At 38.6% G+C, this 23,910-nt stretch overlaps 1 protein-coding gene across 4 annotated transcripts in view; it reads right to left on the reverse strand.

Annotated features, from left to right (window-relative positions):
• Positions 1–8,599: 8,599 nt before the first annotated feature.
• The window catches only part of EML4 (EMAP like 4), a 153,395-nt gene continuing 138,084 nt past the window's right edge, over positions 8,600–23,910 (reverse strand). For all 4 annotated transcript variants that reach the window (XM_042884479.1, XM_042884489.1, XM_042884472.1 and 1 more), the window contains exons 19-24: positions 23,362–23,450; positions 21,948–22,045; positions 16,574–16,661; positions 15,199–15,297; positions 10,790–10,920; positions 8,600–10,094 (exon numbers count right to left, since the gene is read on the reverse strand). In XM_042884479.1, the coding sequence (XP_042740413.1) occupies positions 9,630–10,094; positions 10,790–10,920; positions 15,199–15,297; positions 16,574–16,661; positions 21,948–22,045; positions 23,362–23,450 (970 nt within the window). In that variant the 3' untranslated portion in view covers positions 8,600–9,629. The remainder of the gene's footprint in view (positions 10,095–10,789; positions 10,921–15,198; positions 15,298–16,573; positions 16,662–21,947; positions 22,046–23,361; positions 23,451–23,910) is intronic.

The raw sequence follows: 23,910 nt of genomic DNA on the forward strand, positions 1-23,910 counted from the left end.
GTAAATTAATAGAAATATTTTGTGAAAAAGAAAAGGGAGTAATCTACAAAAAATACTCAAAATGTCTTCATAAGAATTCATGCAAAGCAATAGGATTTCCCAAGCTACAGTCTATTTCCAACATGAGAAATAAACCAGTCTCACTGCATATCATCCTGTCCTCACTGGGTCTACAACTTCACAGATCTAAGGTGGGAGACAGGAGCATATTTCCACCCAGGAAAATTTTTAGCCATCAGTGAGAAAGGTAAAAACTCTGACATCCAGCTCCAGTTTATATTGAAAGGGGGTTCAGAGATGAGTAAGGGAAACTATAGCAGAGCTAGAAAAACAGGACATACATTGCCACAAAACAAAATATTCCAGGGTCTTGCATGGAGATCTCCAGACTTTCAGATTAGCGACCAAATATTTTACTTCTTCAGCAGGGAAAGAAGGTACAGCCTTTATAACAAAGGCTCTCCTGAGTCAAGTTGGAGGACAAACTCAAAAACTTGAATATGCAATTACTCAATGCAATTCCTTAGTGGCAATGTGTTTCCTTTAAGGACATAAGTTAACTAAATCAATTTCTCTCTGCTAAGGAAAGTGCTTGTACAGAGGCACAGAATATTGGATGGGATGGAGATATTTAGAACTGCTTTGACTGAAAAGCAAAATAATAATATCCAAGTCTTCTCTCACCACAGTGGATGAAGATGGCATGATTTCTGATGAGAGCTTGTTTTAATGGAACAGCATCCTCAGATGAATACAAGTATTAGAAAACAAGACTTATAAATAAATCCTATGAGCACTATCAAGAGTAAGCTTAAGTCTGACATAGAAGAGGAACACTGAAAAAGACTGGTTGAGAAAATAGTGAAGAAAAAGCTTCAAACATTTTGTAACCGGGTTCAACAATCATTGTGCAACATAATTCCCATTCCATTTTCTCTACTAGAATATCAAAGATTCCTACAAAACGGCAAATTCTTGCAGCTTACAGAATGAAAAATGCTAAACTACCATTTAGTCCACAAAATGCTATAGTGGCGACTGCATCCCTTTACTTAGCAAAGTCGGGTGGCCCGTCCATATGAAATTGCCTCTCTACGGCTTTCTCCCTCATTTCAGCTTGCAAGCTATGAAGAAAAATATCGTCATTTCCTTGAACACATTCATTCCTGAACAAACTCAGATATCTGAACAATTATTTGGAGACCATTTATCTGTCATAGTCAAGAAAATTCAATGACACAATCCCATACTTCTGTTATTTGTGCCTGTCATATGAGAACATATTTCCTTTCCATAAATAACTTCCAGAATTACCATTCCATTTCAAATCTTAACTTTGTATCTCTGAGATTTCTTACATGAATGTCTGCTAATGTTTCCTTAAAATTTGCTTCTTCTGAAATTGCTTTCATATAGCAAATTTTGCCAGGCTCTCCACAGAAAGAAACACAAGGTGAAAGTATGTGTGAACACATATGCCTGAATAAACTCTAATGAATATTTACTTGGAAATCTCTGTTAAGGCAACGTAGGGCAGACATTTATCTATTCATTCATTTAAACTGCAGCAGGAAGACCAGACACCAAATATTTCATAAGAAATATTCAACATGCTCATGATAAGGAGATTAGTGATTTGGGGATTTTCAGTGGTGGTTTTTTGGCCTTTTTCCACCATCCCTCAAATCAATGCAAACAAACAAACAAACGAATAAATAAAAATAACAAGTTTCCATGGAGCATTACAGATCAAGAAGCAAAAAATTGCCATTATCTTCATATACGGACATGGTTTAGCACATAAGAGGTAAGGAAAAACAAGTATTGGTATTGTTCAGCCAAAGGAAGTGCTGCAGACAACTCTATCATGTCTACACACTTATGTGCCTGTATTACATTTGTCTTATTTGTGGTTACTGTTTAGAATTGGCTTCTTCTCACCACTGTGGATCAGTAACTGTGCAACCTCACTACTTCAGTGTTTCAGCAAACCTTTATCAATCAGAGGAGAAAATAATGGTGAAGCTTATTGTAATTTTTATTTTTTCAAATTGAACTCTGCCCTCAAAATGAATACAAAGTGAAATTTCTTGAGAACTTCCCAGAATAAACTTTGCGGAGGGCCTTTGAAAATTTAAAGGAACAATGGAAACCAAACAAATCAGGTTAAGGATAACAAAATAGTTTCATGCTGGGCTGATCAAAAACTTGCCTGTTCTTTTGCACATGTGATTTTAATTCCCTCAATTTCTTGCAGATTTCATTAAATACGTATTTTACAGAGATACAGCATAATAGATGTGCAAAAACTTGCGTGCAGAGAACCCCCACACCAAGCTCCCAACTTCTTACAGATGTACCTACTCGAAAACTTAGGAGTCAATCCCCGTGATTTTCAGTTAGACAAGTCTCTAGAAACAGTGTGAATTCTGCAAGAAGTTGGACTGCAAAGTAAACCATTTATGGCAGTTCTCCCCATCTACAGCCCTCCCCCTTCCATGCACAAATTCTTCCTGCTCTCCGTTGTAGGGTTATGATTTATTCCCACAGGATGATCCTCAGGAGATAGCACATGCAAGAAAGAAATATTATAGTTGGCAATAATTCAGGGCCCAAAACGGGATACAACCCACAGTTTCCCTAAGTCTTTCCTTACAACAGAGCTAAAACAGAATGTCTTTCATACTATCTGTGACATTAAAATCTGTGACCTTGGTCAAACTCCAGAGAGAACTGGAGAGACACAGGAACTTGCTCTGCAGCCAAACCTGTGGCAGACCTTGTGGCAATGCTTTCTTTTGCCCATTTCCAGCCAGTTTTGCTCAAAATTGTGACAAATTAGGGGGAAAAAAAAAAAAAAAAAAAAAAAAAAAGAAGCACAAATCAATGCAGTAAATGAGAACTCCGAGTACAAAAATTTCTTCCCCTGTCCTCTTTGAAATTCATGGATCTTGATATCTGTGTGCTGCTGCTAAGATGAAAACACTCTGGGAGGAAATAATCCAAGTCAGTGAAACTGTTCCAAGAACATCACCAGCACTGACAATGATGATGTAGTGCTCTCATTAACCAGAAACTTTGACAGACCTCCATAACCTACTGTGGGGCAGAATGCAGCCCACAGCAACCTTTGGCCGGTTTGCTAAGTATATGGGCTTACATCCATACACAAGCAATATCATTTAGTCGTTGAATCTATCAAAATTCTCCAGTATAAGCTGAGGTTAACGTGGGTGTACACATAGTCCTGACTAAGCGTGGGATGGACACCTACCCCAACAACTCTGTCCTAGGTAGGTTTTTCAGCAGTTTAAAATGTCTCACGCTTTCCACCCAGGTGGCAGGAACACCACAAGACTACTTACCCTTCACAATTTAGGATATAAGCAATGCTAATACGTAACAGCTTTTGATGCAAGAGACCCAGCTTCACACAATACACTCCAACCAGCACTTAAGTTTTCGTTTGCTAAACTTGGGGCAAATAGGAGTTCTGTTTATGCTACAGATGCTTCACATTAAACATTCACAACAAAGATCCCATTAGCATTAACAGTATTGGGTATATGCATGTGCACAAGATTTTGATTGTTCTCTCTAGTCTTAATTCTGCAGTGCCCAAGCCTTCAAGGAAAAGTCCAACTAATGCAAAGTGGAAAACAACATTTTCCATTGAAATTCTACCTGCAGGGGAGTAATTTAAAACAGTGAGCCCAGCAGGGATGCAGCTCACAATCACCCTGGTGCCAGAAGAAACAATGGGAACTTAGCATACACTTACCTTCTCTGCATGCTACATAGCTCAGTTTTCTTCTTTTCTCACTGTCATATAGAAAACTGTTTGTGTGCTCAGTTCTACTTCTCCTGAGCTCAGGGTCAGTCTCCAGGCCTCCCTAATGCAACAATAACACTATGTTTTCTCATCTCTTTTTATCTCGATCTCAAAGTTCCCAATTCTACTTCATCATCCACACAGTACCAGACAAAGGCTTTCATTTAAAACACTAGGAATTAATTCCATACCACTTCCATAGTAATTGGCCTTTGAAGTAGTACCCTCATCAGATGTAGACAGCTTAGGACATCCCCTCCTCTACAATTTTATTGAATATAGTTAAAGGCATATGAATGGACATAAGAGAGGCTAAAGGAAAAAACTTATTCCCAGAACAAGGATTTGATGGATATGTACTGGGGGAGTAGGGGGGAAGGAGGGAATGTTTGAACACTGACTAGAATAACAAGATGGCCTATTTAAAGGGGAATTAAGTTCTGAAACACCATCATAAGCAAATGTTCGCTCTTGCTTTCAGACTGGAAGTCCAATGATGTGTGTCGGATGAGAGCAGGATGTGTGATGGGAGATTCAGAGCATGTTTGATAAACCAGCAGTGCACAACAGAAGCATCAGATTGATGAAACATCTCACAATGTGGAATTTGGTATCTCAAGAGCTATCTCGAGCACCTCATACAAAGTATGTTCTAGAAAGAGTAACTTTAATGCACTTCATAAAAAAAAAAAAAGTAGGGATAATGACTATAATCCAGACAGCCTTTACTAAGTTAAATAATAGTGTTTTAGGCAGCAATCCCAATGAACGAACAAAGCATACTGCTTGTCAGAAAGCAAACTCTGAGGAGGTTTTTTGATTACCTGGTAAAATGCCTCGAGATTGCGAGTTACCTCTTCTGAAGCATTAACCTCTAGAAGATATGTCGGGAACTTCACCTCATCCATCCCAATGAAGGTGTGCATCCAGACCCACAGGGAGCCATGGGGCCTGTCCTGCAGCACTGAGATGGGAAATGCTGTTCCACCATTTCAATTCCTCCCCATCCCTCTCACCTCACATCCTGCTGGGAATGCTTCCCCTTCCCTAGACTCCTAAACCTCCTTAAGAGCTCGTGCTTCCCTGCAGCATAAAGGCAGTAACCTATCCTTCTCTTTCAAGCATTAAAAAAATGTCCCTGGGAAGTCTTTTCTGTTTGATGCTCGTATATACACACAAATACATCACTGTATACATTAAACAGTTTACAATGCGTATGCTGCTCTGATTCCTGATTGTACAATCCCACTGTAGGCAGGTTTTCATTCTCAGTTGATTAAAGTATTGGTACATAAACCATCTGTGAGAAATAAGGATTAGGCAATGGGCTTGGACTTGTTCAGAAGGAAAGCAAACAAGCAGCACAAGTCTCACACAAGTAAAATCCATCTCGTGCAATATTAATCCTTTTGTTGCCAGGAATCAACAATTCATTGGCAGCAGAAAGGAGAACTTTTTTCTTTGGCTCAGTTTAGCTTAAATTTCATGAGGGCTTACTACTTCTTTTTTTGTCCCAATTCAGCTAAAATACCGCACTGAACTGAAGGAACTATAAAGGAGTATAACTCACAGAGTCTACACTTCAGACAGGGTCTTGTTATCAGTGTCATAAAACATAATTTTTGCTCCACATTTTCAAAGAAAACTAAAGCCACAATCTATGCATTCTAGAGATGATTAAATAAAGCCAAGAGGCTGGAACTTAACACACATCATATACAAGAACTTGTTATTTATGATGAGAATTATAGGAAGATCAAACGTAAGAAATGCTTGGTTCCCCATCACCCATCTACACCTGTAGTCTATTCCTTACCTACTCTGGAGTTTAGGAAGGAAAACAAAAAGCCCCATAATATATCATTATATTGTATCCCTTTATATGCAAAACTCTGTTAATATCACCTCACATGAGATACATCTGAATATGGATGCATATCATAAAGATGCATATGCTGGACATTTCCTAACATTCCGTTATTTAATTATGCAACCTAAACAAACATTTTAATGTAGAGTTCAAAGTTTCTGTCATGCTCAGTGACAATAGCTTTAATGTCTTAAGTGCAGCCTCCACTCTGAAGTCCAGCTCCACGTGACAAAGACCATCACCATTACAGGTTGCCTGAGCTGGCAGCAGAAGATGCTGTCCCACAGCAGCAGGCACCTGAAGCCATATCCTGCTTCCATCATGCGAAAGGCTGCTTCCCACCTTATTGAGCAGCCCAGGAAAAGCAGCAAAACCTTGTGCTGAATTTGGACAGAAAGGGAGTAGAGCCAGGAAGAGCATGCTATTGCCCATACTCCAGTGGTACATGATGTTGTGGGTGTGCTGGAAACAGCATAACATGATCTTAAGGCACCTGCTTGTTCAGTTTAGAACAGCTACGTAATCTGATGGAAAAGAAGAGTCACTGAGATTTCCAGTCAAACTCAAGATATGGCAGTGATGTTTTTTAGTTTGTTTGTTTGCTTTTAAGCAAAGAAAAACATAATGTATTTGGCTATCTTGGAGGTTTCTTTCTCTTCTCCACCTCATCCTCCTTTTGCAAATGACAGGAACCAGCTGCAAGCAATACGATTCAAAGCCTTATAAAAGACAAAGAATCATTCACAAGGAATATATTAAGAAACTGAAGCATATTGTGACCCTTGATAGGACAAGGGGAAAATGGTTTTAAACTAAACTGAAAGAGGGGACATTCAGATTGGATATAATGAAACAGGCTTTTTTTACAGTAAGGGTGGTGAGGCAATGGCGCTGGTTGCTCAGGAAGGATCTGGATGCTCCATCCCTGGAGACATTCGACTGAGTTGTAGGTGCACCTGTTCACTGCAAAGGAGTTGGACCAGGTGGACTTTAAGGGTCCCTTCCAAACGATTCTATGACCTTCTTCATCTGCAAGTGGACGGAGACCATCAGCAATGTGGAAGCATCATGATATTTAACACATTATTTCACAAATAACCCTGTACTTTTCACATGACTTGCAGAAGCATGTAGAACACAGGAAGGTAAGCCTGCAATACATACCAGGACTGATACTTACTTACCTGTAATCCCACAGTGCCCATCAAAACATTTGAAAAGTAAGAATGAGCAATATTTAGGAGTGTCAGCCGATGCTCCTGATGCTTATTTTTAGAAAGTCATCAAGAAAGCACAAAATAAATGAGGTCCTTTTCCTTGTCTTCTAAAACAATACACACAGACATCACAAACGTGACCACAACATGCACACTGCATACAGAAGGAGCCAGGACAGATATGAAAAATACACTGCAATATATTCTTTTGATTACTTTATTTTTTTTTAATCTTCAAAATTTTCTGCCTTCAGACAGGAATGCATGATAGATAGAAATGGCTCAAACATCTTCACATGAAACACTCTTAATTCATTCACAATTATTTTTCTAAAACATCTACTGTTACATAATCCCACCCATTTCCATCCATTATCACAGATTTAATTATTTGTTAAACAGTAGTTGCCAGCAATTGAAAGCTGTAAGGCTTTTTGCATATTAGTAGAGTCTTCTGAACTACAAACACAAGAATATCACAACTATATCTCTCATTTTACATGGCAACCCCAGGTGACAGATGTTCCAAATGAAATGTGTTGCTTACATGGAGTTCATAAAAATGACAGAGAGCTCTGTGCCTCATTAGCTCTAAAATTCTTTTTCCTTTACTAGGATAATTTTCTAAACCTATGCCATACTCCTCCTTTGGAACCATACAGTCTGATAAGCTGATCTTTATCTTCCATTGCTGCTTTTTGGCAAATCTGCAAGTCAGGCAAACTAGAGCTCTCCAGTAAAACACTATGTACAGAGCACAGTTTAAACAGATGGGTTGCTTGGAATCCATTTGTCCCTCCATCCGAAGGGAACTACTTTGAGGTTTTCTGGAACTGTTGTAAACAAGAGGATATATTTTTTAATATATATATATGTGTGTATATATATATTTATATATTTTATATATAAATGTTCTAAATGTCCTTTGGGAGTCCATTTATTTTTTATCTTTCCAAATGATGACTAAATACCTGATCTGTAGCATTTCTCCTGAGAAGATACTAGTAAGGGAATGACAGTTTTGATGCACTTTGGAATGGCACAATCACGTAAACGCTTGCACAATTAAGACTTATGAACTCATCCAAAGTATCTAAACATGATATTCTAACTAAGAACTAAAATACCAGCACAATGCAGCAAGTTAAAAAAGAAAATTCTATGTAATCAAAATATAAACAAGTACATAGGAAATGGATATCTGTCAGTAAAACTATATCTTTTTAAAGTAGGAAACGTATGCACTTAAGAAAAAATTGTAGCTATCTGACAAACTTCATTAAAAAAAAAAAATTACTTTCCAAATGCATAACAAATGCCAAGATATCCCGTAACTGGCCAGGTATAGCCACATGAGAGCTGCATGGCTTAGAGCAACCTGGGGAGAGAGAGGTGGTGGGGAAGTAGGGGTGGGAAAAAACAAAGTCACAAAATATATCAGCAAGTCTGAAAACAAAAACAAAAAAAATATCACATCATCTAAATTGCTGTATGCTTCTATCACCATTGCTAAAGGAACAGAAGGAGAGAAGAGAAGAGAAGAGAAGAGAAGAGAAGAGAAGAGAAGAGAAGAGAAGAGAAGAGAAGAGAAGAGAAGAGAAGAGAAGAGAAGAGGAAAAAGAAAAAGAAAAAGAAAAAGAAAAAGAAAAAGAAAAAAGAAAAAAGAAAAAAGAAAAAAGAAAAAAGAAAAAAGAAAAAGATTGCAGTTTAATGATTCCTAGAGTTACCTCTAAAAATTAAGAAAAAAATTACCGACTAATACTAATACTAATCCCAAGCACCAATTTAATAATTTAAGTTAACTGTATTTTTCTCCTACTACGGATGGAGCAAGTTCTGCTTGAAGGCTTAAAGCTTAACTCTGGAGCCCATCTGACTTGTGTTCTTGTCGCACATTCTCTGCCATTCACATCAAAGTCACTGTAAAGACTCTCTAGGCAATTCTTTGAAGAGACAATTGGATCCTACTGTTTAAATCAACTTTCAGGTCATGAAAAGTGAAACACACCAGTATTTGGTTAGTCTGTTATTAAGTAGCCTAAAAAAATGGAACAGCTGACACCATTCCTCAATAGGATTTGCCTTAGAACTAGCAGCACCCAGGGCAGACCAACTGTGAGCATGTCCAGACTCCACTAGGAATTAGTAGTGTTAGAAAATTGCATATGTGTTAGATCAAGAAGGCATTGCCATACACGTGGCATCATTACATTGTTTTTCCTCTATTTTTCTCACTAAGAAAAAACAAAGGAAAACAGCCCTACCAAGAGATTTTTGGTTTTTGTTTGTCTTCGCACCTAGAAAAAGCAGCACAGTAACTCCTCAGCTGGAATTGCTCAGTGCTTCCCATCAGCTTAGCTCTTTCAGAAAGCCCTTTCACATAGGTAAGGTGGTCTATCTCAGCTAATTCTTAGAGCTAACCTTTTTTTCCAGTATATATTTCATGCCACTTCCTAACAGCAATTTCAGAACTACAATGGATCTATGATAATGTCCACTACTAACTTTGACCAGATCTTGATACAAACCATCGAAGCCAGGCCCTTGGGATGGTTCCACATATTGAACTGAAGCTCAGACTAAAAATTTCACCAAAACTCAAAAAGCTGGAGTGGTCATGAATCTCAGCTACTTTTGCCTATTTGAACCCTCACCCTGTAATGAAAGCACGCACACCAAGGGACAATAACAACCGTCTGAGCTGGGAGCATTATGACTCTGGCGAGTTCTCCTGCTGCTCCTCAGTGACCGTGGACTCGCTGTGCTCCTCACTCGTCTCGTTGGAGGGCTCCTCGTAGCCTGGCTCGGCGGGGTCCAGGCTGCTCCCATCACTTTGCTCCTCGCTCTGTTCCTCACTGGCCTCTGCAGACTGCTCCAAGTTGCTCTCCAAGGAGGCCGGAGAGCTGCCAGTTACACTTTCAATTTGGTTCATTTCGTTAAAAGGCTGCGGGAGGGGAGCAGGAGACTGTACAGCATTCTCACTGGCAGAAATGGGCACTTTGGTTGCACCGATGTCTACAACAATGTCATTTTGTGGTAGAGTTACCTTCTCCACAAGTTTCCATTGGATAATACTCATGTCTTTCCCTCCAGTTGAGATCAAGTGACTATCACTATGGGTAAAGCTGACATTTGTCACATGACTACTGTGAGCACTGTATTTGTGACTCGGAGCCTATTAAAATAAGCAGGAAAGAAGAATCACACATTTCATTACAAGAACACAGGATACTGAAATCTAAAGTTAATATTGTTCAGCCCTTCATTCACATATACAAGTACCAATATATGCTTAGATTTCCCATACAATAAATCTTCTCTTCTTAATGTTTACAACTCAGGAAAAATTTAGAACATCATTTGAAAGGTAATGTACACCAAACTAGGATACTAGGAAAAACTTCTCTGAAAGAGTGGTCAGGCACTAACAAAGGCTGCCCAGGGAGGTGGTGGAGTCACCCTCCCCGGAAATGCTCGAGAAACATGTAGATGAGGCACCTAGAGACAAGGTTTAGTGGACATATTGGTGATAGGTTGATGATTGGATTAGATGACCTTAGTGGTCTTCTCCAACCATAATGTTTCTATGAATTAAGGCCTTTGAACAGAATGAATCAAGCTTCTGCTCCAGAACTTAAGGATAACTATGGCTACTTCAGTATATATATATAAATAAATTCACGTTATAAAAATCTTAATCTTATGAACCAACTGTTACATTAATGGATAAAAGTATGCTTTCATCTCTAGTGCTGTTCTCACAGATTTGGTTGCCAGTTTCCAAAATACTTAGGCTGAAAGCAGGTGTCTGGCAAGGAAATCATCATGTAGTGCAAACATACACATAAGATCAGACTGGTCTAGACTTACCTTTGGCTTGGAACAGGGATACTGAAAGAGATGGACCTTACAAAAATCATCAGCAACTGCTATCACTTTTCGATTATGGGATCTGACAAGAGCATTTATGTCTGTCCCATCTGATCCTTCAGGCCATACTCCTAGGAGAAAGGAGTGCAGATATTTGGATAGCAGATATTTATCAAACAAAATCTATACGGCTGTGACAGACAAGCATAACAAAAGAAAAACAAGAAATTCAATTGGAAAATGGAGCAGGTGTTGAATTAAATGTTGTAGTCATTGTCAGCCTAATGCTGTTCTCCCACAGTCCCTTCTACCCTCAGGCCCTCAGCCCTGGCCCAGATAATCTCTTGGGCTTGATATATTTCCTGGTGAAAAGCTCAGTCTTTCCTAACGCTGATTTTAAGATTAAGTTTGTTGCTTAGACTAGCAACTCTTAAATTATCACAGACTTACACACGAGCATTTAAAAAGCAAGACTGCTGCTGAAGTATGAAACAAGGCAAAGTACTGTACATTATTCAGAGTTTTTTGTTGTTGTTGTTGCAATTTTTAATATTTGCATGATTCAACAGAGACGACTGATGATACTTTATACAGAAACCCAGACTGCAAATTTCATAGATGAAAGCGCTGTCAACTGCTTAAGTACAATTCAATATGCTTTTAAGTAAAAAAATAAGACATTGATATGTCTAGACAAAAGAATAACAACACTGCTTGGATGAAAAGCAGTTGGATGAACAATCTGGGAAGGGGAGAGTCTGTAGTTTGAACAAAAATGAAGACCTCAGAGATTATCCTAAGAAAACTGGTGATTGACACCTGTGAGAAAAACTGAAAGAAAATTAAGCAAGGTGTTGTAAAATAGAAATTTATGCCAATGGTGGCAGATTTTGTAGGTGAGAGTAATTTTTTTGATTAACCTGAGAGTTATGAAGATTTTTTCCCTTCAATTTTTTTCCACCTCAAGAAGGATTTTGTGCCTGATTTACTGAAAGAGATATCGACTCTAAGATATGAAAAAACCTTCCTTATAATCACTGGCTTTGGTGGAATAAAAAGCACATGCTTTTTTAAAAAGCACATCACCTTATACAGCAAAAACCTCAGACATAGCACTACCTTATCTTTTCAAACACCTACATTTTCTTCTTTTTAAGCAAAATGGCAAAAAAACATTTAACTTTAAAGCTGTTTTCCCCCTCCCAGTTCTTCAGTGGGTTGAGTGAGAACTTCATTTTCTCTGACCAATAACAAAGGCAGCTTATCACATTCAATGCAGTGCCAACAAACTACATGGCATATTATTTAATAAAGGCATGAAATGGTGCAGAAGGTATTCAGAAATATTTTAATACTCTTGCACCAATGAATTAAATCTGAAAAATATATTAAACAATTTCCAAGTAGCTCAAAATGAATTAATTTTAACTTTTTCCTGCATTCCTTATATAAAATACTGTCATCAGATGGGAGGAATAAATGAACTTAAAGCCATTTTCCTGAAGTTTCAGATAGCACCTAAGGCAGGCAGCCCTAAATTAGCTACGCTATTTCCTCTTCTTTTTAATTTAAGATTAAAAAGACTAATATTCAAGATTGCGTCTCTTATTAAACATTTTTTTTGTGTTCAAAAATTCCTTCAGCATTTATAAATGCCAGACAATCTTTTAATATAATAAAGTAGGGTTCACTTTCAGTGCAGCTGGAAAGCATGGAAAGCTAAGGCATTAAAGTGACCAAGTTCTGAGTTTTTAAGAGCTTTAAAATAAGAAAAAAAAAACAATACTGAAATAATAGGACTTCAACAGCTGTACTTCAATTTTAATAAATTCTGCTGGTCAGGAGTAAGCCTCTCAGAAGAATCTGCTCAGAGGGAAGTGTGGAAAATGTGCAGTAAACAAGGAAGCAACTTCAAGTGCTCAGGGTGCAGACTGAGGATACCACTAAGCCACTACAGTAGTATTGAGAGCCAAAAGGGAGTGATGCTATTCTCATCCCCACTGTGTGCTTCCATCTTCTTTAGTCTGCCAACAACAGTGCAATGCCTGTGCCTACAGACACCATCCATAGAGCTGAATCTGTAAAACACATGCTCCTGAAAGCCTAAATCCCATAAACTCAGCGCTCTCTTCTGAACATCAAAGTGAGCAGCGCCCAGGTTTTTTTGGATCCCTGAGCCAGCTCACTCTGGTGTCAAAGCCAACAGAAAATATCTGCACTGTCTGATTTAATGGGAAAATTATTGCCTTTGTCTGGGACCAAGCCACAATTATATGATTCTGAAAGTGGTGTCAAAACACCAGACAATACAAAATTAAAGCATGATGAATCCTGTCTAGCAAGTTTAAATACGTAGGTTGCTCTGAAAGTAATACCTCCTACTTATCTCCATGGAAATTACAACAGATGCAAAGAGCATAATAACACTATTTGATAGAGCAAATTCTTGGCTATAAAACACTCATTTTTAATACAGTCACTGCCATTAGCTATGTATTTTTACCAGTGATGAACAAGAACCTGCATGATCCAATGTTGCTGTCACCACCGATGAAAAGCACCACCCATTGCCTCACTGTGCTCATTTATATGCAGTGTTTGGTCTCCATAAATGTTCAGCAAGCATTGATAAATGTCAGTGAGTACCATTTACGCTGCATGGAAGGATTCTATTCCAAACCTTTGCTTCATATGCACTTCCATTTCAAACTCTTCTGGGAAAGTGCTTAGATCAGCTGCTCCATTTACTTTTTCTCTCTTATACCACCAAGCGACATAACTCTATCAGTAGCAACAAAGCCATCTTCTGCTGCCCCCAAATTTTTGCTAGATAAAAGTACTCCAAATAAAACAAAAAGTGGCTTCAGATCTCAGGCTATGCCAGCAAGAGCAGTCAGTTCATTTGCCTTACAAAGTGCTTTCACTGCTCCTGGAGAAAGGTCATATTAGCACAGAACAGAGAGCTTTGATTTTGACATTATTGTTTTCTGAATCTTGATATTCCACTTCAAAAATGCATTTGTGTTATGTTATTATTTCAGTTGTAGCTCCACAGCAGCAAAATAAGGAAATGACTACTATGAACTGATAGCTTTAATCAGCTTGGGCTTACATGTACAGAGCATCAAGAGGAAACAGCCATCCAATCTAAATTTCACAGACAAAATGAATAAAAACATGCACATAGACAATCTGGTACACATTTATCTGGATAATGGAAGCCAATATTTTTTATTAAAACTGCATTAAGCAACTGCATTCAGCTCCAGAAAGAGCAAATGCCTGTTTATCTTTGGTACCTACTCTCAAGTTCTGAATATCTAAAAAATACTTGTGGCAGTTTATCTACCAGTCAGAATCCTTCCCTGATCCCTCTATTCATTTGGCTCTGCCTCAGATCTTTGGAACTCAGAGACATGAGGCTGGTTATAAAGCCTCCAGATTCCTTCCACCTAATATCTACACCATGCAACAACATTAGTGTTAGCCCCCAAAAAACCTGCAAACTTTTGATTAGTTGCTAACTAATCTTTTGACTAGCTGCTCATTAAGCAACTGACAATCTAAAAATATAAATGATAGCTGTCAGAAGCTAAAACAAAGCACTTAAGTTACGTGATTTTTTTCTACCCTGTATAAACTGATATTCAGAAATGAACTCCTAGCAGTTGAGAAGAAAAGATCTGTAAACCTAACCTTCCCTTCTAAAGAAACTGCTGATTTGCCTGCTTTTGGTGCTTCCTACAATGTGAACAACTGAGGGAGGTATCTGATTAGTGGTAGAAGTAAAACATTCAGCATCCTGCTCACACAAATTGGATTGAGTAGTACTTTTCAACCTGACACAGAGGAGCAACTTGTTTAAGGTCAACAGAGATGCCATCAGCAGGAGCTGCTTGGACTAGTTGCATACAGTCCCAAACTAGATTATTAACGTATCTGTCAGCTGCGAAATTATTATTTTTTACATTTTAGAAATAAATCATTAGGTGTACAATCTTTTACTTTCTAAGCAGTATTACTCTTAAAAACCAGTGTCTATTATTCATTTTTTACTACAGCTATCAAGGTGCTGTCATGACTGTAAGTCATGAACTATCTTACACTTGCATAGTCTCCTATCCCAAATCAACATACGAAAAGAGCAATCTACCTGTACCATAAGAACACTTAAAAATACCAGCTTTTTAGTTCAAACTTCCCAAAGATGGTAGTCTAAAATGACAGCAGAAAAATCAAATACTACGCTTCAAGATTTAATAGATATCAATTACAATTACGCTGTGCAGTATCCAGTGGTCTGTATCATAGACTAGTGCAATAGTCAGTCTCTTTGGGCTGTCCTCTCCATCCCAGAAAGAAATCACAAAAGCATCAAGTAGCTTAAAAGCAAATTAAATGGTGCTTACCAAACACTTGAAAGCCTAGCACACAAGTGTATGTCGTCCAATCTATATCCTTACAGTCAGAACGATTCCTGATTAACTTGCAGCCACTTGGAATGTCCCCTGTAATAAAAGTGAAATAAGAGTTACAGCATATACCCTCACATTTATACAGGTGCTCTTTAAAGATGCTAAAATTAATAGAAACAGTAACAAAACAAATCTTAAGACCAACTTGGAATTGCACTGCAGAGGCAAAGATACACCAGTACCTTCTAGACACCTGATGTTTTGCCCAATATCTAAGAGCTACATTTAATTTTCATTTCCATTTTCAGATTAGCATACCTCAAATGCACTTGTAGTTTGAGTCCACTGCTACTGTAGAATAGCCTACAAAATGTTTTGATGCAATAAATGCTTTCATGTAATAGCTGAATGACTCCTTCCTACCAGCTTGATGAGCATACTAAAAATCAGTCAACCATTCAGGAAACTCTGCTTTTAAAGCAGTGAGAAACTACTGCCAGAGACTACTTGGACTTGCAACTACTTGGACAGCTTTTCAACTAGATATAGAAAGGAAAGACTGCTTCCCAACAAAATGTCTCTTTCAATAAACCAGCCCAAAGTCAATGGGTCACAGCTCTTCGCTTTCCTGTGCAGGCAGTTACAACCACCAACACTTCCTTTTGCTACAGTCAGGCACTGTGCTATCCAGATTTGAAGCCTAAGCAGTGACAAGCAAAAGGAACATGTCAACATATCAGATATTTAAACTTCTGGCTCTTCTTGTCTATGCAGCAACAGAACTGTAGTCCTTTTTTTCCCTTGCTAAAACTATATGAACATTACAAAAAAATAGTGTAGGCTGATATACACTAAACAAGTTGAACTTGTGGCCTAAAAACTATATATTAAATTCATATTTTCACATATAAAAATGACAAATGCAAAAACAAGATAATCATTAATTCATTAACGTAGTATTATTGCTTTTCTCAGTTCTCAGCATCACCAGTCAAAGTTAACAAACAAACAACTGAACAGAGGCACAGACCTGCTGATTTTATCCCTCCAAAATAACCAGTACTGTTGACACAAATTAGACAACTATATATATTATTTTCAATCTATGGAGATTTGAGCCAACATCAAAACGTAGCGCCACTTGTTCTGTAAATTCTAAGCTGTTAACTTGATTTATGACCTTGTAAAGAAGTAAGCTATATTTGGCATTGCCATTAGGTAACACACAGCTCTGAATAACATCAAGATATCAGGTTACAAGAGTTCAAATTAGTCAGCGAGCATTTTGCAAAGACTCAAACACATTCTTCTAAATATTGTGATAGTTAATGCATGCTTTTGTTTCCAGTACATTTCACATCATACTTACAGTATAGTATTTCATAGTCTCCTGAGTTTGACATTATATGCTTGTTGTCTGGGGACCAATCAAGGTGTGTAATATAGCTGGAATGTCCCTAAGGAAGAATGCATTAACATCAACATGAAGCACACATTTTAAATAAAATAGCAGCAGAAGTTGCAACCACGGATGGGACAGCTAGCAGGAAAAAAGCACCTCCCCACCCACCTCCAGCTACTTGCACTCCTTTAAAGGCTGCTTACTGCCCAGAGCCACACTCACTAGCAGCCAAACACACACAGTTGGGCACCCTGCCTCCCCACGGCATGGCGGATTCCTCACGGGTAAACACTGTCGTCCCGCCCGGACCACAGCGTGATTTACTCCGAGAAGGTACACTGCTAAAATACTGATGAGCTCACATTTGTACTTTGTACTGCATTAAGAAAGAATATACCGTGACTAATTTAGAAAGACAAGTTAACGTGCAATGGATCACTTTTGGATCTCATCAGAACACTTCATTTCACTATCCATTCAAAATAATTTCAAATACATGCATCCACATTGAGAGCATTTCTCTCTTTACTTATCTTAAAAACTTAGGACGCTTTGATCAGTAACCACCATGTTAAACTGCAAGATAAGGAAGCATTACAAGAAAACCCCTACAATCTTTATGAAAGCTTCTGCAATGTCTTACACGGCACATATACTAATTAATACCAACTTCAAATGGAATCCTCCTATGCTACATAGGTCACCCTGCCTAATAAAAACACCTTTGCCTGATTGCAGTTACCAGTAAGACATCAAGCACTAAATACCCATCTTTGGTGCTGCAGGAGAAACTAAATGTGTCTGGGTAGAATGTTTTACTTAAGCATTAGATATTTTTGCTGACAGTAGTAATACTAAGAATAAAGATAAGAGAGTCTCCAGAGAAGCTGCATATTTGCAAAGGGTAAAATTTTTTTTGTTGTTGTTGTAGAAAAGACATTCCTGTCACTCTTTTCTTCTTGTACTTTCCTATTTCTTCTTTCTGCTCTTCTCTCCAAGGCAAGACTGCTTATTTTCCCTTCCCCAACCAACTGCTAGACAGCAGCATGCCACCTCCATGACAGACAGCTGCCCATTCTCCTTCCTTACTCCTCAGGAAGACATTGGCCCTCAGCTTCCTCAAGGCCCCATGGCACTGCAGCACTGCCTGTTCCTGAGCATCCCATAGAGCCACACTGGAGCATGGACTGGTCCAGCTGCCATGTCAACCTCTTTTTCAGCATGGCATAAGAGATACTGAGCACTTCAAGGGTTATGTGTGGAAATATAACCTGATCTGTCTGTCACTAGGTCTTCTGTGAGAGGGTCTAAAAACACTTAGGAGAAAAGCTATCCAGAAAGATTTATTTATGAACTAATTTTCATGTATTGACATAACTACATTGCAGTCATGGGTAGGATATATTGTATTAACAGGCAAACTTGGCATTTTGACAAAAAAATGAATGCAGTACTGGCTAGGATTCCTTTCCCCCCCTCTTATTTTCCAAGCCTTCAAATTTGCAAGCTAACTCCAAGATGGAAAAGAATTGGTCAGTCATTTACTAAATCCTGCCAGACATTTGGCAGCTGTTAAAATTCCTAGGGGTGGTGGGAAGAGAACAATGCAATTGGCCAGGGGGCTCCATGCTGGAAAATCCCTTCGAGCAAGTGATCCCTGCATGATAACTATTTTTTAAGAAGAATAATCCAAATTTTTATTAAAAACCTTCTTCAGTAGCTGCTACCAATAAAGTAATGCTTTACTCTCTTCTGTACCTTTATATATGATGACCATAATCACTCACATTATCTCTGGCTAGCAAAGTAATTTGACCACATGGAAAATCAATCCTTCATTGGAAATGGTTGTCTGTTTCAGACTTCAGTGGTTTAGGAGTCAAAATGCCCACAGCCTACAGGATGGGCATTTATTCAGGCTAAGCTTAGTGCATCAGACACATGGCTGCTCGCACAGCTTTCAGCTCACAGCCCTCTTGGTAAACGCAGAGTACTTTCTCCTCCTTTGCTAACAGATAGCTCTGCTGTAAGGCAAACAGAAACGGCTGTGGCTAGCCTTGAGCTGCTGAGACATAGGAAATTCATAACTTAGCCCATACCTCCACATTGCTGTCTGCATAGCTGGAGCCCTTGAAAAACAGCTGCACAAGCCAAAGCGGTCATTTCAGCTAATCTGGAATTCCTTCTGATCACAGCCATGGCCACTGCTCACTGCGGAGGCACACTACAGGCCACAGCCATGCCTCTGCAGGAGCCCCAGAAAGCCTCACTGTGACTGAAAGGGGATTTAAACATAACACTGGGAATATAGCCCTTATATACAAACTGATGCTGGTTCAGTAGATAAAATCCTTCTGAAAGTATTCAAACTATGTTTTCAAGTTGGAAGAAACAACCAGAAATTGCCTAGCAGGAGGACTGAGTCATACTACTTGGAGGTCACTCGGTGAGGCTACTGGATGACAGAGGAATGCCAGAAGGATGCAGTGCCAGCACCCAAGCCCTTGCCAGGACTGCCCCAGGTCCCAAGCACTCCTGGGTGCCACCCTGCTTCACAACAATCTGGTTTTGGCCCTCTGGCACAGGGGTGGATGAAACCCAACCGGTATCTCTACAATACAATTGGTCAGCTTGCAGGCTGCTGCTATCTGCTTGGGCTGGAAGGGTCAGAGCAGCTCAGCCCCAACAGAAAGCAGACTGCTAATTTTGGCCTCTACGTGCAGTTGCTCAGACTGAAAAAGAACAGTTAACAGAAATCAGCACTGAAACATGAATTCTTGATCATGCCTAAGTATAACAATGCTTGTTTTTCCCACCTCAATTTTTACAGCCCACATTATGTGCCCTCAGCCAAGGCACACAGATGTATGAAAAGAAGGTGCATATCTGAAAAAGTCTTGGGGTGCATGAGGACAAAAAGGATAGGGAAGGAGAGAAACACTTTCCAGCGGGGTGTTACTTTGGCACAGCTTCAACATCCTCAGTCACTGAAAACTGGTAGTTGATCAATATTCCTAGCTGATTTTGAATTATAAGGCCACTTATTAACACATTTGTTGCTGAAATAAAGCGGCATTATCAGCAAACTAATTGCTCTCTGAAATATTCTCCTACAACAAAAAGACAAGGAGCCTGAACACCAGTTGATACTGGTTTAAATTACAATATGCTCTCTGGAAAGCAACACATAAGATATAAAGAAATAAATGATTTCATATTTCTTCAAAGAACTTGGACAACTTGATGGACATTTTGCAAGCTAAGTATGTATTTTAAGATTAGAGGTCCTTGAGTGATTTTATGTTTTGTACCTAAAAAATAGGTGATGAACTGAAATGCTGTGTTGGGGTAGAGCTGGCTGTCACTACCTTGGCTCACCCCACATCACTCCCAAGGAGTCCCCAGCATGCCCAGTCCTCAAACAGTGTGGACTGGGTGGTGTGAGTTGTCCTCAGAAGAATGGCCTGGAAACTGGAAATCTCTCAAAGATATCACATGTGGTACTAAAGGACTCGCCAACAATCAGCCGTTTCCCACCCACAGTAGGTTCCACTGTGAATCTTGTATCAAAGATCACCAGCATAACATATTACAAAGCATGGTTTAGGCTTATGGTCCTCTCACCCCCACTTTCAAATTAACAGCTTGAGAAGGTCCTTTATTTTTAAAACTAGAGAAATCCAGCTGATTATAAACACATGAGAAGTATTTTGAGCAGGGGATGCATTCTTTAAAAAACAAAAGCCACATTTGATATGTGAACCTAGTTTTATGATATCATTTACAAGTTCCACTGAGGATCAGATGCTCATTATGTAAATATTCCCAATAACCTAGAGAGAGGGCTCAACTAAAACCATGGTGTTAGACATCTTAAAAAGAAAAGGAAAAATGTCTTTTTTGAAACCAATCTTTTTAGCACTGGGATATCACGTAAACACAAGAACTAAAATAAACTTCATTACTTGCACAACATATGCATTTATTTATCCTGGGCCAGAAATTTATTGGTATTATTCCAAATGTTAAAATAAAAAATTCAGCTGAAAATAGTGCTTATATGCAGTCTCCAAAATTATATATTCTAATGAAATTGCATCATCTAATGCTACGTTGGTCCAAGAAGTACTTTATCAGTAGGAATATGCAAGAACCATGACATCAAGCAGTGTGGTGTGCTTGACACACTGGAGGAACCAAGACTCGAGAGGTGGGCCATGTGATCAGCTTGTCTTTGTGGCCCTGCTTTGATCCCGCTCCAACAGCCCCACATCCTTGTACTGGGGGCCCCAGACACAGGATGTAGTACTACAGGCAAGGTCTCACAAAGGCAGAACAAAGGGGGTACAAACACCTCCCTGACTTGCTGGGCATACAGCTTTTGATACAGCCCAGATGGCTGGCTTTCTGGGCTGAAAATGCCCTGTTCATATTGAGTTTTTCATCAACTGACACTCCCACGTCCTTCTCCTCAGGGCTGCCCTCAACACATTCTCTGTCCAGCCTATACTGGTGCTTGGGATTGCCCCAATCTAGGTGTGAGACCTTGCACGTGGCCCTGTTGAACCAACAAAATCCACATTGACAGAGCTGGGGTTGTTCAGCCTGGAGAAGAGAAGACTCTAGAGAGACCTTCCAGTACCTAAAGTGGGTCTAAAGGAAAGCTAAGGAGGGACTTTTTACCAGGGAGTGCAGTTACAGGACAGAGAGTAATGGCCATAAACTAAAAGAGGGTAGGATTACAATGGGTAATGGCAGTAAACTAAAAGAGGGAAGGTTTAGATTAGATATTAGAAAGAAATGGTTACTCAGAGGGTAGTGAGGCACTGGAACAGATTACCCAGAGAAGCTGTGGCTGTCCCATCTCTGACCCCACAAAGGTCACATTGCAGGGGGCTTTGAGCAATCTGATCTAGTGGGAAGTGTCTCTACCCGGAGCACATGGGTTGGAACTAGATGGTCTTTAAAGTCCCTTCCAACCCAAGTCATTCCATGATTCTTTGAAAAAATAACTCCAAAGTGCAATGTTTTCCCAGAAAGACTTTCAGCATCTAAATAAAAGACATTTCTGCCTCTTACTGTTATTTTCCTATTTCAAAGAACAGTTAATAGCTGAAAAACTGTTCACATTTGATGCAAAGGTGTTCACCTGAAAACTAAGTTGCAGTACATATTAAATGAAGTTTAAAATTAACTAAGTGCTAAAAAAGACATAAAAATGATAATCAAAATTAAAAGTAGAAAAACATCAATCTAGAGATTTTCTTTCTGTTCCACTGCTTAACAACTACTATCACATCAAAATACAAAAAGAACTGATTATATTTGCCCCAAAACTTACAGTGCATTTTCCATGTCTGCTATACTTTCTTCCATTTTCTGTTACTATGTAGAGGTAAATAAAGTTGTCATGGGACCCAACTGCAAGTAAGGTGCCATCTACAACAGAAAATTAAAATATTTAATAGAAACTAACAGAACTTTTGTGTTTCAAATCTTAATGATTTCAAATTTATCACTAAGACAATTGTCTCAATTAAGCTATTCCCTGATATTTAAGGTTACATAACTGTTTTCTTTATATTGGTTTTCAATCAGTATGCTTTTATTTTGAGAGTATGTTTTTTGGGCAAAGTCTTTCACCTCTGCTCTTTTAAATTAAAGTCCAATGGATAAAGTACAAATAAGTACAAATCCTCAGACTGCACTACATTTATGGAAATTGTTGACAGCAGGTCAGTTTTCTGTATTACTAAAAATGCAGAACAGTATTTATTCCAAATTTATAGGATTTTTTTTTTTTTTTTTTTCCTGTGGGAGGGGGGAGCAGATTGCACATAAATCAGCACTAAATAAGATCTAAATAGCAAGCGGATCATTCAGTCAGTGTAAGTAGTTTTTTAACCAGTGTTATCTCCATTTGAAAAAAAAAAATGGTTAATGTGGTCAAGATTGCTTTGAGTCACAATTAAATACCTCTGTAGTGTCGATGAACAACAGTGATTTGAAATAAATTACTGTGCTTGGCAGAAGTGGCAGCAGCAAAGGAGCATTTTACTCACTGACACTGCATATTATCCAAAAGCAAAAAAGAAGCAGATTTATGAGATTCTTCTTCTACTCAGTTTTAACAGAGAATTCCTCTGCTGATCTGTCATGCCACCTCCAAGGGAAGAGTACTGTTTTGGAGTACGTGTAATCACGTAGTACATATTTAACAAACAGCTCTGAGTTTCAGACAGACCTAAACGTAGTTTTATGGCTTTGTATTACTAAACTTGAAAAATTAACTAAGAAGGTTATTTTAAATATTAATAATATTTAAATATTATTTAAATTCCAAGCTATTTACAGCCTGAGTAGACTGTAGAATAGTAGAATGCTGATATGTAGCTTTTTCTCTTCTGTTAACATGCCAACAATTTTAAATGAAAATTCTTAATTTCTCTGGGAACAAAGCTGACAGAACAGATGAACGTGAAAGAAAGGCTGGGAAAGGAGACTGCAATGTCTGCAGGTGCAAAGCTCTGAGATTTAGTATACAAAAAACAAATACAAAATCAAATATACAGATATTATTAGTCATGTATTATTGTGATAATTATTCAGGTATTAAGCATCCTAATGCAGGGGTTTTTTTCAAAGCTCTGTCTTTTTCAGTGACTGGAGAGTAGTTGAACACAGCTTAAGGGAACAAACATCCCATTTATCAGAAACTAATCACACAATTATTCTGAATGCACAAGTCTCCCTACCTACTGAATAGCGCATCACTGAGAGCTGCTCATTGCCATCAGTGTGTATTGAGACCAGATCCCTTGTTTCTGCATCCAGAACAAACCACCTAGAGAGAGAAGGAATCCAGTAAGTATCATGTCCACTAAAAAAAAAAAGAACAGCAACAAAAAAAGCAGCAAGCAAAAGAACAATAACATTGCCTTGCTTCGTCTTGTCATGCTAGCCCTCAAGGGCAGCACAGCAAACATCTGTTTTTAATAGAATGCTTTTCTGGTTCACAGAACAATTTTCACTGAAAAATATATAACATTTTAAATGCAGCTGAATTTCTTTTTCGCTCCCTTAAACATTGCAGTAATCACCAAAATGTCTCCTGGCCAATAAACATGCCACCGTATAGAAAATGTGTTGGCACCTTAACACCTTGAAGCTACAGCTGAATTTTGAATCTACCACTAATACTCCATTTTGAAGAATGGCTTGGATATAAAATCTGACCCTTCAATTTGTACGAAGCAAAGGTGAAAAACAACAACAAACATAGTAGAATGAGGAGAGACTGGAAA

This window comes from Lagopus leucura, unplaced genomic scaffold (genome assembly GCF_019238085.1).
Source record: "Lagopus leucura isolate 7727_CA_CO unplaced genomic scaffold, USGS_WTPT01 Super-Scaffold_73, whole genome shotgun sequence".
Classification (NCBI taxonomy): Eukaryota; Metazoa; Chordata; class Aves; order Galliformes; family Phasianidae; genus Lagopus; species Lagopus leucura.